General features: G+C 45.1%; 1 protein-coding gene and 1 long non-coding RNA gene across 2 annotated transcripts; one reads left to right on the forward strand and one right to left on the reverse strand.

Moving 5' to 3' along the window:
• Positions 1-284: 284 nt before the first annotated feature.
• On the forward strand, positions 285-4,513 carry MBLAC2 (metallo-beta-lactamase domain containing 2; the record flags this gene model as incomplete). The annotated part of the gene is made up of 2 exons (XM_082498109.1): positions 285-729; positions 3,967-4,513. The coding sequence occupies 2 exons, from the start codon at positions 285-287 to the stop codon at positions 4,350-4,352; spliced, it is 831 nt and encodes a 276-aa protein (XP_082354235.1). The 3' UTR covers positions 4,353-4,513.
• On the reverse strand, positions 1,601-17,994 carry LOC309683764. The gene is made up of 3 exons (XR_014270239.1): positions 17,775-17,994; positions 17,152-17,234; positions 1,601-1,961 (listed from the first exon to the last, which is right to left on the reverse strand). It is a non-coding gene; the product is annotated as an uncharacterized lncRNA (long non-coding RNA).
• Between the last annotated feature and the right edge of the window lie 348 nt (positions 17,995-18,342).

The raw sequence follows: 18,342 nt of genomic DNA on the forward strand, positions 1-18,342 counted from the left end.
GGGCCCCCTCACTCCCCCTCAGGGCCCCCTCACGGCCTCTCGGGACCCCCTTATGGCTCCCTCACCTCCCTCAGGGCAACCTCAACCCCCCTCAAGGGCTCCCTCACCCTCCTCAGGGAAACCTCGCCGCCCCTCGACACTCCCTCAGCGCTCCCCCGCTGCCTCGCCCGCCCGCCGCCGCGCTCCGCCCGCGGCTGCCGCAGTGGGCCGGGCCCGGGCCCGCCCGCCGCCGCTGCCGCGGCGCTGAGGGGAGCGTGGCGGTGGATGGAAGCGGCGGCCAGGCGATGTCGGCGCTGGAGTGGTTCGCCCACAAACCCTTGGGCGACGGGATCTTCTGGATCCAAGAGCGCTTCTACGAGTCCGGCAACCGGGCCAATATCTGGCTGGTGCGGGGCTCGCAGCGGGACGTGGTGATCGACGCGGGGCTGGGGCTGCGCAGCCTGCCCGACTACCTGCGGGCCGCCGGGCTGCTGGCGCCGGCCGAGGGGGCCAGCGAGCGGCCGCTGCTGGCCGTCGCCACCCACGTTCACTTCGACCACTCGGGGGGACTGCAGCACTTCGAGGAGGTGGCGGTGCACAGCGCCGAGGCGGCGGCCCTGCTCCGCGGCGACAATTACGAGGCCGTCACTTGGCTGTGGGAGCGGGAGGTGGCGCGGCCGCCGCGGCCCGGCTGGCGGGCACGGCAGTTCCGCGTCCCCCCGGTGCGGCCCACCCGCCTGCTGCAGGAGGGTGAGTGGGGAAAAATTATAAGTAAATTTAAAAAAAAGAGTGAAAATGCTTCTTTCTGACTGTTGGGAAAGTGTTGGCGGGAACTGGGGAAATGCACGTAAAATAACCCGGGATGGCCTGATCCGTTTGCCTCGTGGTGCAGGGTTTTTTTTTGCCTTGGAATCGCTCGACGGTAATTAAAAAGTGAGTGACTGGCTAATTGAGCTTCTAACAGTATGTCACCGCGTCCATCAGCTCTGGCACCTGGTGGCCCTTATGATTTTTGGTGTCCCTGCCCAGGGCAGCAGGGTTGGAATTAGGTGATCTTTAAGGTCCCTTCCAGCCTAAACCATTCTACGATGCTGTGATTTATAAACTGTCGAGGCATAGCAGTGTAAAGAACAAAGCAATTTTTTGAAATGCGTACTGTGAAGAATACAGATTTTCGTTTACAGGATTTACGTAAATGTAACATTTACCAAAGTGGCTTGTTGTAGATGAAATTCCATTTAGTCTCTTGTAGGTAACAATGACTGGGTTGTTTGGGCGACAGACAGCCCAACTGTACAATATGGTGAAGCAGAAGCCAATGGGCAGCTGTCTGACAGACAGGTGACACCTTTTGAAGGCGACTTAAGTCTCTTCTTGGCTGTATTAGGGCCATCCCATATAGGTACTTTTAACTACGGGCAATCAACAGAAGTTTGTTGAGACACACGGCATGGAAGTGGCATGTCATCTCGGTGCATGTGCCATTGCTGTGGGGTGAGACTATCCAGTAATGCTGAAAATACAGAATGTGGCAGGGGCAATATTCTGTTACAGTGCAAAGCTGCAGCTTTTGCTTGTACATTGCCTGCTTTGTTTATGCATTACCTTAATCTTACCAGATATTCCAAGTATTTTTCATTTTGGCTTTTCTAGCTAAAATTGCATTTACTTGTATTATGCCTTACCATTTACTGTTTTCCTAGTCACTTGTACATTCTAACACACAGTTTCTTTCAGCTGTCCCAGTCCTTTTTTTTTCTTTCTCAAATTCTGCATATTTCTTCTTTAAATTTTGGATGCCATATTCTGTTTCTTTTTACTCTCTTCAGTGCCCGGAGGAGTTTGAAACCCACCGAAACACTTTGCTCCAGTAATATCACCACCTCCACTGTTGTTTCATTCACCAACACAGGCATTTTCTGCAAAATCTTCTCAACAGTCAAGTCTATTTCTTTCTCCTACCAAGGCTTCCCAACATTTCCCTGAAAGAGAATTTGACCAAAAAGTTATGTTAATTTTGAAACTAGCTGCTTCTGCAAATATAGGGATGCCTTCCCCTGTTGGGTACTGCCTGCTCAGACGTTAGTTCTTCAGTGACTTCCAAATGCTGTTCTAGTATTTTCATTAACTCTTTTCAGTGGAGTACCAAGGGTCCTGTCACAAAAAGTCTGCCTTTCAAGAGTTAAGTACCTTTAGGCTTGCTGAGTCTTGAGTAAATTTGTGGCATGCTTGTCTGTGGTGTTGGACAGATCTGTAACTTTCCAATTTCTAATACACTAGAGGTTTGGTAACTTCTCCCTGGAACTTGAAATGCATATTACAGTTTTAAGCATCGTTTCCTGATGGTACTGGATGTTACTTCTTTTAGAACTGTTTCATATAGTTGTTAAGCAGTTGTTAAGTCTTCTTCTTAAGTTTACATATTTACCACTTGTAAATTAATGGGGTTTACACATTTTTAATTAGCTGGCATTACAATTTGAAATCCGCAGTAGACTTAGCTGGCCTGTCCTCCATTCCTAGACCGACTTTCTCCTGAAAGTACGAGTTCAGTGGCTAGTATAATGAAAAGGCATTCACAAAGCTGGCAAAAAAAAAAAAAAAATAGTGACTTTTATGTTACAAAAGTTCTATTTTTATACATCTGCTTGAATGAGATGAAGAAACTGTGTGGAGGCCAGTCCTGGTTGTCCTCCAGCAATTTATGTTCTGTCATTTTGTTAAAAGGAGAAGCTGTTGCCCAAGGATTCACACACCATCCAAGGAGTCACACAGACACCACCTGAGTCTGTCACTGCCAGGACCAGGGTCTCTTTGCAGTGGGTGACCCCCATGAGCCAACGGGTGCCCCTTCCCACACCTCACACGCACATACACACATTCTTGGGCACGCTTCCTCCTTCTTCAGGCTTGACCGTATGTTTCCTGCAGCAGAGTCTTAGGTATCAGGTTTTATAAAAATAAGTGTTTTAATTGAAAGGTGCAGCAGCAAGGTCATCCTAGGCTGGGTGCTTCCAAAAAGGGAGGCACCCTGAACAAAGAAATCCCCAGGCAATTATACCCTTTAGTTCTCTACACCCACCCCTCACGCACTGTTCACACGTCTTTTAGTCCAATGGTGATTTTTGGTCTGGGGTCTTCTAACACCTTCTTGGACTCTTTTTCTGTGTCTAGGCAGGCCGCTGTTGAGTGCTCTTATCTTGCTGTCTCTGCTGAGGGTTATCACCTATATTTTGGTTTACGCTTCTTGTGTCCTTGTGCTCGCTGGCCGAACATGGGGAACTGAAAAGTCCCAGGCTTAGGGAAAACACTACCAAAACATCAGTGTGTTATCAACATTCTTCTTAGCCTAAAAGACTAAACACAGCACTGTACCACCTGCTAGGAAAATTACTGAGAAAATTAACTCTATTGTGGCCTAAGGGCTTCAGCAAATCTAGCTACTCATGCTAAGTAAAGCTAAGCAAACAGCATAAATCACCCCAAGTAATTAATTATAATAATAATAAATTACCCTAAGTAATTTATTCTAATTAAAACTTTTTTTTTTAAGCTAAACAACTAATATCTCTCAACAATTTTGCCTTTCAGAAGTAACAGCAGTTACTAGGTGAATTAGGTGAGGGTAAAATTATAATAAATTGTGAAATACTCACTTTGCAGGAGACCCAGTTTATACGTATTCTGTTTGTTTCCTGTTTCATTTTCTCCATCACATTTCTTTTCACATTCTTTAGTTTATTAGGGTGGGAATAGATGCAATTAATACAGCCCAAGCCTGTGTTAAATATTACTAACATTGGAAAATACACGAATGTCAAGTCTATCTTTCAGATACCTCTGGCAGTCAGGAAGAAAATAAATGCCCCATTGTAGTGGATATATAGTACATACAAATTCTCAGCATATGGATAGGTCATACTCTTCTTGTGGTTTTTAATATAAAGGATAAATGCATATATTTTCCTGTAACGCATTTATTTGCAGGGGATGTGATCAGCCTTGGAGACCGACAGCTTACTGTCATGCACATGCCTGGTCACTCAAGAGGCAGTATTTGCTTACATGACAAAGACCGGAAGATTTTGTTCAGCGGAGACGTGGTGTACGACGGATCAATGATTGACTGGCTTCCCTACAGCAGAGTAAGTGACTACGTTGCAAGCTGCCAGCGCCTCATGGAGTTAGTGGACAGAGGTCTTGTGGAGAAGGTACTGCCTGGGCACTTTAACATATTTGGGGCAGAAAGGCTGTATCGGTTAGCTTCCAACTACATTGCGCAAGCTGGAGTTTGTCACAAGGTTTCTACATGTGCCATGAGATCCCTTGCAAGCATAGCACTTCGCATTACAAATTCGAGAGTCACTTCTTAGGGACTGCATTTTGTGCGATCTATTCCCTGCTGAAAACCCAAATGGCTTGTGAAAGTGTTGATACAAGCAAAAGCAGTCAGCATTAGTAAAGAGCTAGCAAATTGATACAGATGAGCTGCAAAAATTCTCCTTATTTTTGCCTACTTTATTCCCATTTTTATAAAAAGTATGTAAGCTAGTAGTTTTAGCCAAAGCTACCATTTTTCTTTCTATTTTTTCAGGGCATGTTTGCACATGCATTGTGATTGAAATATATTGTTTTATTTTTGTTAGGATTCTGACAGATGTGTATATGCCAAGATGAGAAGTTTTACATTCATGCCTGAAACCCTGTCGATGTAGCAGTAGGTTTGAGACTATCCATTCAACTGCTGGTCAGGTTTTGGCCTAACATAGCTTGTGCTGAGACCTGGTGTGTGCTGGGACCAGCACGGTTAGGTCAAAGCAAGAGCAACACCTGTGCAGGACTCAGCGGGCAGAATGATGTGAGGGCCATTCTGCAGCCATGTCGCCTGCTGCTCAGTGCGTGCTGCACCCATCATCATCGCCTGCATCTTTGCCAAGTAGCTGCCTGGCAGTTTCTTTAGAATCCACTAACATATGGAGATGCTATAGACCAAACTTCCAAGCAGGAAGGTATAGATACGTCAGCTTACCCAAAAAGCTTTTGGTGCAGATCCAACAGCAGACGGGACTATTGAGGCCTTTCATGCTTCCTGGTGTGGTGCAGGGGATGCCTGTGCCCTGACAGAGGAGCAAGAACGAGCACTCTTACCATCGGCTAGGGAACTATTCTGCTTATAGGTGTGTGAGTTAGGATTAGAGAATGTGCAAACTAATGAAGTAATGTGTTAGACTAGTCTGCACAAAGTGGATCGAGCCCTTGCTTGATGTGTTTGGTTTTTTTCTGATGAGCTTATAAAACAAATTTTTATTTACGGAGTACATTTTGTAAATTTGAGAGAACTGGGCTGTGACAAGCTTAAAGGTTTTATTTGTGCTTAAGAGTATTTCTATGTGACTGGATTGTAACTCGGTTGTTAATGCCCTGTGTTAGGGGAAGGATGGAGGCTTTAACATTACCTTGCCCTACTGCAGGTGCAGCATTAAACAGCAGTTACCAGAAAGTGAATGTAACTTGAGCTGTTCACTGTTTGCTTATGAGGTGTTTGATTCATACGGCTTTTATGAAAAGTAAAGTGCATTGCATTTGACTCTGTTGCAAAAAAAAGTTGAATACATTGAGAAATGCTAAATAACATTGTAATTTGCTTATGAAAATTGAATGTGATGTTTAAAAGCTGTTGAAATGGTTAGAGTTTATGTAATTACTCTAATAGTCTGTATATACTTAACTTTTTTAAAAGGACACTGTCTGATGATATTTTTGTATATAGACATATATACTTTCCTAAAAAGAGTGCAAATGTTTTTCCCAAATTTTAGTGGAGTTTAACATTATTTGTTTGGCTTTCATTCTATGCGAAGGCTTTTTTTCCCCCTCTCATCATACCCACAGAAAGGGAGCCCAAAGTTCGGGCTCTGTCTAAGGCGTGGGGGAGTGGAAGTCTTCTCAATAGGTGTAAATGCTGGTGAAAAAAAAAAACAGTCGCAAAAAAATTGCAAAATAAAAAGGCATCTCTGTCTAAAAATTATGCAAGAAAATATCTTATGTAATACTTCTCTCCTTTCACAGATGTCATGATTTAGGCTGGGCTTGCCACTAAAAGAATGAGAGTGTCCCTCTCCCTTCCCAAAAGGGAAGGGAGACAGACTTATGGGTTGAAAAAAAACCTAAAACAGCTTTAATGAAATATTAACCATAAATAGAAAAGATAAAAATATTAATAAGAAAATAATAAAATACATACAAATACATACAAAACCAATATTGAGCTCCCAGGATGATGATCACATCACCAGCAGGCACTGGTAAAATCCCAGACTGCACTAAAGGCTGAGAGAGCTGGGACTCTTTAGCCTGGAGAAGAGAAGGCTGAGGGGAGACCTTATTATGGTGTACAAGTATCTAAAGGGTGGGTTGAAGGAGGATGGAGCCAGGCTCTTTTCAATGGTTCCCAGTGACAGGACGAGGGGCAATGGGCACAAGTTACAACACAGGAAGTTCCGTTCAAATACACGGAAACAGTTCTTTACGGTTCGGGTGACAGAGCACTGGAACAGGCTGCCCAGGGAGGGGGGGGAGTCCCCTTCTCTGGAGATGTTCAAGCCCCGCCTGGATGCAGTCCTGAGTGATGTGCTCTGGGCAATCCTGCTTTGGCAGGGGAGTTGGGCTGGGTGATCTCTAGAGGTCCCTTCCAACTCTGAAAACTCCATGATTCCGTGACTCAGCGGCAGATGGGAAATGGATTCAGGAACATCCAGCCCAGTACTGGAAATTGAGGCATCAGGAGGAGCTGTGCTTCAGTACCAACCACTTCTGAAGCAGCTCTAACTCCTTCATATGCTGCCAATATTTCTTCTTAGTTGGAGTAGAGTTGGCCTTGGAGCTGTTGTATCCTCGACTCCAAAATCCAAGGAGTTGACTTCAAGTCTCTCCTGGTGCTTTCTGCCAGAGGCTCCAGGTAGGACCATTGTCCCTGGCTGTGGTGTAGAGCACGTTTTTAATGTCCCATCCTGTTCAGACTGACCCAGGGGGCATTTGTGGACAGCCAGCTGAATATGAGCCAGTAGTATGCCCAGGTAGCCAAGAAGGCCAACAGCATCCTGGCCTGTATCAGGAATAGTGAGCCAGCAGGACTAGGGAAGTGACTGTCCCCCTGTACTCGGCACTGGTGAGGCCCCACCTCAAGTACTGTGTTCAATTTTGGGCCTCTCATGAAAAGAAAGACATTGAGGTGCTGGAGCATGTCCAGAGAAGGGCAGCGAAGCTGGTGAGGGGTCTGAAGCACAAATCTTATGAGGAGCAGCTGAGGAAACTGGGATTGTTCAGCCTGGAGGAAAGGAGGCTGACGGGAGACCTTATCTCTGTCTAGAACTACCTGAAATGAGGCTGCAGCAAGGTCAAGGTTGGTGTCTTCTCCCAAGTAAGAAGTAATAGGACAAGAGGAAATGGACTCAAATTGCACCAGGGTATGTTTAGGATGGATATTAGGAAACATTTTTTCACCAAAAGGGTTGTCAAGCATTGGAACAGGCTGCCTAGGGAAGTGGTAGAGTCACCATCCCTGGAAGTATTTAAAAGATGGGCAGATAGTGCTGAGGGCATGGTTTACTGGTGGACTTGGCAGTGCTGGGTTAATGGTTGCACTTGATGATGGTCCCTTCCAACCTAGACGATTCTATGATTCTATGATTTTATACCGTCCCTTGGCACTAACTATAAACATCAGGCCTTATCTCTGCTAGAAGCAGAGACTGTCTGAAAAAAATACCATTAATTTCAGTACAGTCAGTCAGAAGAGACTTAGGTGAAAAGTAAAATTACTGAAAATAAAATTGGTTTTGTTGTATCTCAAACCATGACAACAGATTGCTGCACTCCTGCCTTTACTCTATGTGAATATATTCTTCACCAGATTTGTATATTCTTCACCAGGTTTGTGAGGTACCTAGCTCTTGTTAGCAGTGCCTATCTCCAAGCTGAAGCAAAATTGTAAGTGGGCAGGGCAGGTGTAGCAATGCACCACTTGAAAGACCTCTTATCACTTGGGTCATAGTCTCTTTTTTTGAGAAATCCAAGTACGTCTGTATTAAATAAGGAGCATTTAATCAGTGGGTAGTCTTCTGTCATAAATGAAGCTAAGAGCTTTTTGTCTTGGCCTCAGTTGGCCAGAAGAAGAAATACAAAAAGTTAGCCTGGGAAGCAAAACCAGCCACTCAGTGAAGAGGCCCAGAACAAACTTCACAGTGTGTTTTTCCTTTTTAGCCTGTGTATGCATGCTGCTATTTACGTAGCAGTCCAGACACTGCTCTTGATAGCCAGGGGTTCACAACGGGCAGTCACAGATCTCAGGTGCCAAGTGTGAAAGTCAGAATGGCTGAAGAAATACATAGCATTGCAGCTTACACCAGTTACACAGGTGAAGCCATGGTGATGCAGGTTACTCAAGAGTAGCTGAATTCCTTCGAATTAGCCACCTGTGGTGTAATACCAGTAGTAATCTTGCTCTATGCTTTTGGGAAGGCTGTAGGAGTACTGGTGATAATCCCATGCAGTAACATGGGCAGAGAAACCTCTTCGGTCACAAAGCCTGTCAGTATGTATGCCAGTTGCTAAAATTTTGCAAATGATCATTAGGAGACTAAGATCAAGTTGAATTAGCATTTTGTGTTATACCACTATTGGTTTGTTTATTTGATCCAATATTAGAATACCTATAGCCAGACTTTACTGTATTGTAAAACCTGAGCTCCTGAGAGAAGGGTCACAAGCATGTCATAGAATCATAGAATGGTTTACGTTGGAAAGGACCTTGAAGATCATCGAGTTCCAAACCCCCTGCCATAGGCAGGGACACCTCCATTCAAAAGGAAAGATATCCTCCATCATTTGTGTGTAAATCTGTGCTCAGTATCAGCTACAAAATCCATAAATGTCCAGATCACTGTCAAAAAGCTATTAAGCCATGATTAAGTCCACTAAGTATATGTAGATAACAGCAATTGCCTGTTTGTTTTTTTTTTTTTTTCCTTTGACCGAAATCTAGGGAATAGTGTCATAGAATCATAGAATGATTTAGGTTGGAAGGGACCTTAAATATCATTGAGTTCAAACCCCCCTGCCCAGGCAGGGACACCTCCCACTAGACCAGGTTGCTCAAAGCCCCGTCTACCCTTCCAGGGATAGAGCTTGCACAGCTTTTCTGGGCAACCTGTTCCAGTGTCTCACCACCCTCAAAGTGAAAAATTTCTTCCTATTATCTAATCTAAATCTCCCCTCTTCCACTTAAAAGCCATTACCTGTCATCCTATCACTAGATGCCCTTGTAGTCCTTCTCCAGCTTTCCTGTAGGCCCCCTTTTGGTACTGGGGAAGCCACTGTAAGGTCTCCCAGGAGCCTTCTCTTCTCCAGGCTGAACAACCCCAACTCTTTCAGCCTGTCCTCACAGCAGAGGGGCTCCAGCCCTTGGATCGTCTTTGTGGCCCTCCTCTGAACCCGTTCCAACGGGTCCATGTCATTCCTATTATGGGGGCTCCAGAGCTGGATGCAGTACTCCAGGTGGGGTCTCACAAGAGTGGAGTGGAGGGGCAGAATCCCTTCCCTTGACCTGCTGGCCATACTTCTTCTGATGCAGCCCAGGATACGGTTGGCTTTCTGGGCTGTGATCATGCATTGCTGGTTCATGTGAGCTTCTCATCAGTCAGCACCCCCAGGTCCTTCTCCTCAGGGCTGCTCTCCAACCATTCTTCTCCTCCCAGCCTGTAGTTGTGCTTGGGATTGCCCTGATCCAGATGTAGGACCTTGCACTTGGCCTTGTTGAACTTCATGAGGTTGGCACTGGCCCACCTCTCCAGCCTGTCCAGATGCCTCTGGATGGCATCCCTCCCCTCCAGGGTGTCAGCCGCTGCACACAGCTTGGTGTCGTAGGCAAACTTGCTGAGGGTGCACTTGATCCCAACATCCATGTCACTGACAAAGATGTTAAACAGCACTGGTCCCAGTACTGACTCCTGAGGAACAAACACCCCTTGTGACTGCTCACCACCTGGACATTGAGCTGTTGACTGCAACTCTTCAAGTGCAACCATCCAGCCAGTTCCTCATCCACCGAGTGGTCCATCCATCAAACCCATGTCTCTCCAATTTAGAGACCAGGATGTCATGCAGAACAGCGTCAGATGCTTTGCACAAGTCCAGGTAAACGATGTCAGTTGCTCTTCCCTTGTCCACTACCTCTGTAACCGCCTCGTAGGTGGCCACCAAATTTGTCAGGCAAGACTTGCCCTTAGTGAAGCCATGTTGCCTGCTAACCATCACCACCTCTTTTTCCATGTGCCTTAGCAAAGTTTCCAGGAGGAGCTGCTCCATGATCTTGCCAGGCACAGGTGAGACTGACTGGCCTGTATTTCCTTGGGTCTTCCTTTTTTCCCTTTTTTAAAATAGGCATTACGTTTCCCCTTTTCCAGTTTGCCCGAACCTCACCAGACTGCCACGACTTCTCAAATATGATGGCTAGTGGCTTAGCAACTTTGTCTGCCAATTCCCTCAGGACCCATGGATGTATCTCATCAGGTCCCATGGACTTGTGCACCTTCAGGTTCCTCAGGTCGTCTTGTACTTGATCTTCACCTACAGTGGGTGGTTCTTCATTTTCCCAGTCCAGGCCTTTGCCCTCTGCATCATGGGTACTGTGGCTGCAGTCTTTGCCAGTGAAGACTTGAGGCAAAAAAGTCGTTGAGTACCTCAGCTTTGTCTCTATCCTGGGTGTCCAGGTCTTCCGTTTCCTTCTGTAGAGGGTCCACATGTTCCCTAGTCTTTCTTTTCTCACTGACATACTTATAGAAGGATTTTGTGTTTGTCTTGATGTCCCTGGCCTTAGCTTTAGCTTGCCTAATGTGTTCCCTGGCTGCCTGAATGATTTCTTTGTATACCTCCCAGGCTACCCGCCCCTGTTTCTACCCCCCGTAGGCCTCCTTTTTATTTTTGAGCATGTCCAAGAGCTCCTTGTTCATCCATGCAGGCCTCCTGGCTTTTCTGTGTGCTGCCTTCTATGTTGGAAGTGTGGATGACAGTGTTGAGTGTGTATGGATAAGAATTAAGGGGAAGGCCAATAAGGCAGACATCGTGATGGGAGTTTGTTATAGACCTCCCAGTCATGATGTAGAAGCCGATGAAGTATTCTATAGGCAGCTGGCAGAGGTCTCATGATCATCTGCCCTTATTCTTGTGGGGGACTTCAACTTCCCAGACGTCTGCTGGAAATACTACGCGGCAGAGAGGGAACAGTGCCGGAGGTTCCTGGAGTGTGTGGAAGACAACTTCCTAACACAGCTGGTGAAGGAACCAACTAGGGGAAGTGCCCTGCTGGACCTACTGTTTGTTAACAGAGAAGGTCTTGTGGGGGATGTAAAGGTTGGAGGTCGCCCTGGGCAGAGTGATCACGAAATGATAGAATTTTCAATTCTTGATGAAGTAAGGCGGGGAGCCAGCAGAACTACCACCTTGGATTTCCGAAGGGCAGACTTTAGCCTGTTTAGGAGCATGGTTGAGAGTGTCCCTTGGGAGGCAGTTTTGAAGAGCAAAGGTGCCCAGGAAGGCTGGGCATACTTCAAGCAGGTGCTCTTAAAAGCGCAGGAGAAGGCCATCCCCTTGTCTCGAAAAATGAGCAGACGGGGAAGAAGACCAGCCTGGCTAAATAGAGAACTTTGGCTGAATCTCGGGAAAAAAGGAAAGTTTACATTCTCTGGAAAAGGGGGTTGGCAACTTATGAGGACTATCAAGATATATCAAAGCTATGTAGGGGGAAAATGAGAAGGGCCAAAGCTCAATCAGAACTCAGCTTGGCCACTGCAGTTAAAGACAATAAGAAGAGATTCTTTGAGTATATCAATAGAAAAAGGAAGACTAGGGAAAATGTAGGCCCACTGGTGAATGAGACAGGTGCCCTAGTGGTGGAAGACACAGAAAAGACAGAGTTACTGAATGCCTTCTTTTCTTCGGTCTTCACTGCTAAAGCTGTCCCTCACGAATTCCATACTCTGAAGGCAAAGGGGAAGGTCTGGAGAGAGGAAGATTTTCCCTCAGTTGAGGAGGACCGTGTCAGAGACCACTTGGCCAAGCTGGACATTCACAAGTCCATGGGCCCTGATGGCATGCACCCACGAGTGCTGAGAGAGCTGGCAGATGTTATTGCTAGACCACTCTCCATCGTCTTTGAACGGTCATGGAGAACAGGAGAGGTGCCTGAGGACTGGAGGAAGGCTGACATCACTCCAATCTTCAAAAAAGGCAAGAAGGAGGACCCAGGGAACTACAGACCAGTTAGTCTCACCTCTGTCCCTGGGAAGGTAATGGAGCGACTCATTCTGGATGTCATCTCCAAACACGTTGAGGAACAGGAAGTTATTGGAAGTGGTCAACATGGATTTACCAAGGGTAGATCGTGCTTGACCAATCTGATAGCTTTCTATGATGTTATAATTGGCTGGATGGATGAGGGGAGAGTTGTGGATGTCATCTACCTTGACTTTAGCAAGGCTTTTGACACTGTCTCCCATGACATCCTCATTAGGAAGCTGAGGAAGTATGGGCTAGATGAGGTGACAGTGAGGTGGATTGACAGTTGGCTGCGGGACAGAACTCAGAGGGTTGTGATCAGCGGCACAGAGTCTAGTTGGAGGCCTGTAACCAGTGGTGTCCCCCAGGGGTCAATACTCGGTCCAATTTTGTTCAATATATTCATTAATGACCTGGATGAGGGGACAGAGTGTATCCTCAGCAAGTTCGCTGATGATACCAAACTGGGTGGGGTGGCTGACACCCCAGAGGGCCGTGCTGCCATCCAGCGTGACCTGGACAGGCTGGAGAGCTGGGCAGAGAAGAACTTAATGAGGTTCAACAAAAGCAAGTGCAAGGTCCTCCACCTGGGGAGGAAGAATGCTAGGCATCAGTATAGGTTAGGGGCGGACCTGCTGGGAAGTAGCTCGGAGGAGAAGGATCTGGGGGTCGTGGTAGACAGTAAATTATCCATGGCCCAGCAATGTGCCCTTGTTGCCAAAAAGGCCAATGGAATCCTGGGCTGCATAGGGAAAAGTGTGGCCAGTAGGTCGAGGGAGGTCATTCTCCCCCTCTACTCTGCACTGGTGAGGCCACAACTGGAATACTGTGTCCAGTTTTGGGCTCCCCAGTTCAAGAGGGACAGGGAACTGCTGGAGCGAGTCCAGCGAAGAGCAACTAAGACGATTAAGGGCTTGGAGCATCTGCCTTATGAAGAAAGGCTGAGAGAGCCGGGACTCTTTAGCCTGGAGAAGAGAAGGCTGAGGGGAGACCTTATTATGGCGTACAAGTATCTAAAGGGTGGGTTGAAGGAGGATGGAGCCAGGCTCTTTTCAATGGTTCCAAGTGACAGGACGAGGGGTAATGGGCACACATTAGAACACAGGAAGTTCCGTTCAAATACACGGAAAAACTTCTTTATGGTGAGGGTGACAGAGCACTGGAACAGGCTGCCCAGGGCGGCTGTGGAGTCCCCTTCTCTGGAGATTTTTAAGACCAGCCTGGATGCAGTCCTGAGTGATGTGCTCTAGGCAATCCTGCTTTAGAAGGGGAGTTGGGCTAGGTGATCTCTAGAGGTCCCTTCCAACTCTGAAAATTCTGTGATTCTGTGATTCTGTTGGGATGCATAACTCTTGAGCTTGGAGGAGGTGAACCTTGAGTATTAACCAGCTTGCTTGGGCCCTTCTTCTCTCCAGTGCTTCATCCCATGGCACCACACCAAGCAGATTCTTCAAGAGGCCAAAGTCAGCTCTCCTAAAGTCCAGGGTGGTTACCTTGCTGTGCACCTTCCTCACTGCCTCATGGATCTAGAACTTCATGGTCATGGTGAACCATTTCATGGTCACTGCACCCAGGGTACCCTTGAGCTTGATACTGCCTACCAGCCCCTCCTTGTTGGTAAGAACAAGGTCCAGCACAGCTCCTCTCCTCATTGGCTCCTCTACCACTTGGAGAAGGAAGCTGTCATCGGTACAATCCAAGAACCTCCTGGATTGCCTATGCCCTGCTGTGTTATCCTTCCAACAGATGGTGGGGTGGCTGAAGTTGCCCATGAGGACCAGGGTCTGCGAATGCAATGCCAGCCCTATCTGTCTATAGAGGGCCTCATCCGCTCCGTCTTCCTGGTCAGGTGGTCTGGAGCAGACCCCCACTGTAATGTCCCTTGCTCCTGATTTCCCTTTAATCCTGACCCGTAAGCTCTCAGCTCTTTATCCATCCTTAGGCTGAACTCCAGGCACTCCAGATGGTCTTTGACATATAGGGCAACACCGCCTCCTCATTTCCCCTGCTTCTCTCTCCTGAAGAGGCTTTAACCTTCCATGCCAGCACTCCAGTTGTAGGAAGCATCCCACCACGTTTCTGTGATGCCAATAAGATCTTGGCCTTGGAGGCATGTACACATCTCTAGCTCCTCCTGTTTATTCCCCATGCTATGTGCATTTGTGTAGAGGCATTTCAGCCATGTCCTTGTTACTTAAAGAGCTGTAACTCTTTGAGTGCAACTGTCCAGCCAGTTCCTTATCCACCGAGTGGTCCATCCATCAAACCCATGTCTCTCCAATTTAGAGACCAGGATGTCAAGCGGAACAGCATCAAATGCTTTGCACAAGTCCAGGTAAATGACATCTGTTCTCTCCCCTTATCCAGCAAAGCTGTAATGCCGCTGTAGGCAGCCACCAAATTTGTCAGGCACAATTTGCCCTTAGTGAAGCCATGTTGGCTGCCACCAATCACCTCCTTAGTAGCTCAGAAGTGAGCTTAACATGAACATAGCCCAAAATGGTGTGTGTTAGTTAGTGAACTGCTGCTACAATCCAGTTGAAAGTAGTTTTTGAGGTCTTGAAATTATTTTTGTATTATGAGAAATTCACTATTAGATAAATGATATGTCTTAAATATAAACAACTGGCTCTGACTATTTTTGTTAAGAAATCCCAAGTTTTGGTGATAAGAGTTTGACAGTGTCCCTTTAACACTACTTGGATTAAATATTTATACAATGTAAGTTTAAATATTGCAACATCTTGAGAATTTAGAACTGTGTTGATTTATTTGTAAAATCTAAATGTATGTTAATGCAGTTTTCAGTAGACTGGGGGATTAACATAAAACTCAGACGGGAACTTTTGCTCTGTAATCTGTCCAAGACGTGTGTGATGTTAAACAACAGTTTACACATTAAAAAAAATAATCATAGATAATCATAATAAAAAATGTTATAATCCTATGCAGTCCACTAATAATTTCTAGGTATTCTTTAAAAGAGGCACTGTTTTATTCTAAATGGAGTGTAAAATCTGTAGCAGTTGTTAGCAGTGTTTTTTATGTTTCTGAGCATTAGAAATTTACATATCATGGACTGATGCCGCAAAGCTCATATAAAACCATAAGCAGGTACTGCCTGAAAAAAACCCACATTTTAACACAAATCAGAATTAGGTTTTAAATGGAATTTATACCCAGAAAACACGGATGTGATGAAAGTATATATATGGGGGTCAGTTTTAGCTTATGGTGATGTAGATTATTATTTCCACACAAGACAGTAGCTAATGACAACTGTTTACTGTACTTGAAACAAAAATGGTCACATAGCTTCTCTTCAGCATGTAACTGGAGCCTTAAAGAATGCCTAGCATACTTGCTGTCTACTTTCTGATAAAAGATAAGACTCCTTGTTAACTGATAAACTGTAGAAGTTTAATGGAAATTAGTCCTTGAATAACAAAAGCAGCTGCTGTCATGAAAACCAGCAGAAAAGAAACCTGGCTATATAAAGCCAAGAATAAATGAAGGAGAAATGCACCTGTTCATTTAAAGATGAAGATATGCTTCCTTCCAGACAACTGATAACTGTACTTCAGGGATGTGTGATTGTTAAGTTAATAAAATGCATTTGTTTTCCTCCCAGGAATTCCAGTGTCAAGTGCAGTCTTCAAGTTGATCTCTTTGCATATTAGCACAAATACAAGCTTATTTTCAAAACTAGTTTACCTTGTAAAATTTTGAATTTTCTGGGGTGATGAAGACAGAATTTGAAGGCAAACAGAGGTAGAAATAAGATGGTTTTATGAGGGAAATTGATGAATAGTAAGCTAATTATGAGGGAAATAAGACAATTAAATGAAAATAATTAAATATTACAATGTTGTTTTTCTCTAAAGAATAAAAAAATTAGCTTGGGAGCAGCCAGCTGTGAGGCTCCACTTCTCACATTAGCTTTCTGGGGTCCCCCACCTGTTCCTCTGTCCTTTCTGGTGATGCAGAGGAGTCTTCTATCATACAGCCTAACAATCAGGACTAACCCAGCTGATCGGGTGTCATCACTTCAAAGCGCTGGACAACTGTGTATCAATGACTCCCCATTACACGTCTAGGAACAAGGTAACTTCTCGTAGGAGTAAGACACCTCAGATGCGAGTTTATAAAATGTGGTAACCCACAACTTCCACTCTGGGTCTAATGATGACGTGCAAAGCCTTTCTCTGTCATCCGGGGTCAGTAATAAGTTCAGATGCACATCAAGAATTAGCAGCACCGTGTCACCACAGCAGAGTACAAAAAGATGTCAGTGCCCCAGTTACAAGCATTTCACCTCCTGTCCTGCACCAGTGTTTGAAGCAGGAGCATTAGGAACCCAAGGTGTAAGCAAAATTCATCACTGGCACTACTCCTTTCTCAAAAAACGTGTCTGCCAAAAAGTTGAAGGAAGTTTGTTACATGTACTGTGAAAATCATCATATTTGACATCAAACTTGATATGGTGAATTGTCCTAGCAACAAGAATGAATTTTTTTAATTGTCATTCAGCAGATATGGGGACAGGTTTGGTTTGCAGATGAGAAATTAAATGTTTTATTGCACTTCTTTGCACACAAGTAAGAAATAGAGGGCAAAGAAAGACCATTTTGAAGTCACCTAGCACCATCTTCATGCAGAGATGCAGAATGTTTGCTTACAAGTAGAATTTCCCAGGTCTGCCTGCCCCCAGTTTCCGGTCCCTCAACTGCCTTATGTTTCTGGCCTGCTACCAACTTTTTCCTTCATCCCACATCCTCGACTGCTGCTTTCTTACACATACCCAGGCTTCTGTCTATGTCTCCCCATGAGTTCTCCCACCTTTTTTCCCTTCTTCCTCGCTCTGAGAAATGGCCTCTTTTCCTTCACAATATCTGAAATTCATCATCTCTGGAGCACTGGGTCTGAAACACAAGATAAGAAACGCAATAGAAAAAGGGCAGCCCTATGGCTCACTGTCAGCCATATAGGTCATTCCGCGATGCCTTATCGCTTATTGATCAACTTAAGACTTTTCTTCATATTCAGTCCCAAGTTATCCTTTTCTACAAGCTAAGCTGTTACACTTGGATGCAGCGTCCATATAACATCTTTTTACATAGCAGAAAACTGTTACCAGTCAGCTACCATAAGCTTAAAAACATGATGTATAAATATTTAATTCCTTTGTTTTTTTTCCCTCAAGATCTTTTGCGTTTCTTTATTCCTGTCTTAAACTGTGCTCTGCAAAACTGTACGCGGCTCAAGCTTTGCCAGTGCCAAGCAGAAGAAAACAAGCTCATCCTTGCCTTGCATATTTGCACCCTCCCTAATACATCATATCGCCGATTCATATTCATATTTCTGGTCCCTTGTAATCTCCAAGTTCTGTTCTGTAAGTTACTTCCCATCTTGCATTTCTGCACTAGAGTTCTCTCCTGTGAAATAAAGCACTGTCAACTTGCCTTCATTCCGGTTTGTATCACTGATTCCAGACCACCTCCTCAGCTGGTCAAAATCATTTGGAATTCTGATCCTGTCTTCCATCATGCCTGTAACTCCTCCAGTCTCTGCATGGAGGGTCTACGCAGTTGTCCTTCTTACAGCTGGGGAAGGAAACCACAGAGTTTGAGAAGACTGCTTTAGTCACAGTAAGTAAGAATAGCCTTCAAGCTGCCTCATACCTTTCCTTCACTATGCCTTCATTGCATATTCAGCCAATACTCTGCTCATGTAGCAAGGATTTCTTCACAGCAATCAGTGTTGTAGTTCATTCTTTTGCACTTTGAATTTAAGTTTTAAAATGTAAAATTCTATTTTTCATACTGCTTTGCATGCAAGCTGATTTAGTTTCTCCCAGTTACATAATTTTTTTATTTACAGCAACTCTGAATGTGTTGCTTTATTTTTGTCATATTGAACTACACCTTGTATTTCACAAGAGAGGCTATGTCGTGAGGTAGCTACCTCAGATGAGTAAGGGGTCTTCATAATCGTCTGTCTAATGCACATGGAAATTAAACAATTAGTTCA

This window comes from Vanellus vanellus (assembly GCF_965231255.1).
Source record: "Vanellus vanellus genome assembly, chromosome: Z".
NCBI classification, from domain to species: Eukaryota; Metazoa; Chordata; class Aves; order Charadriiformes; family Charadriidae; genus Vanellus; species Vanellus vanellus.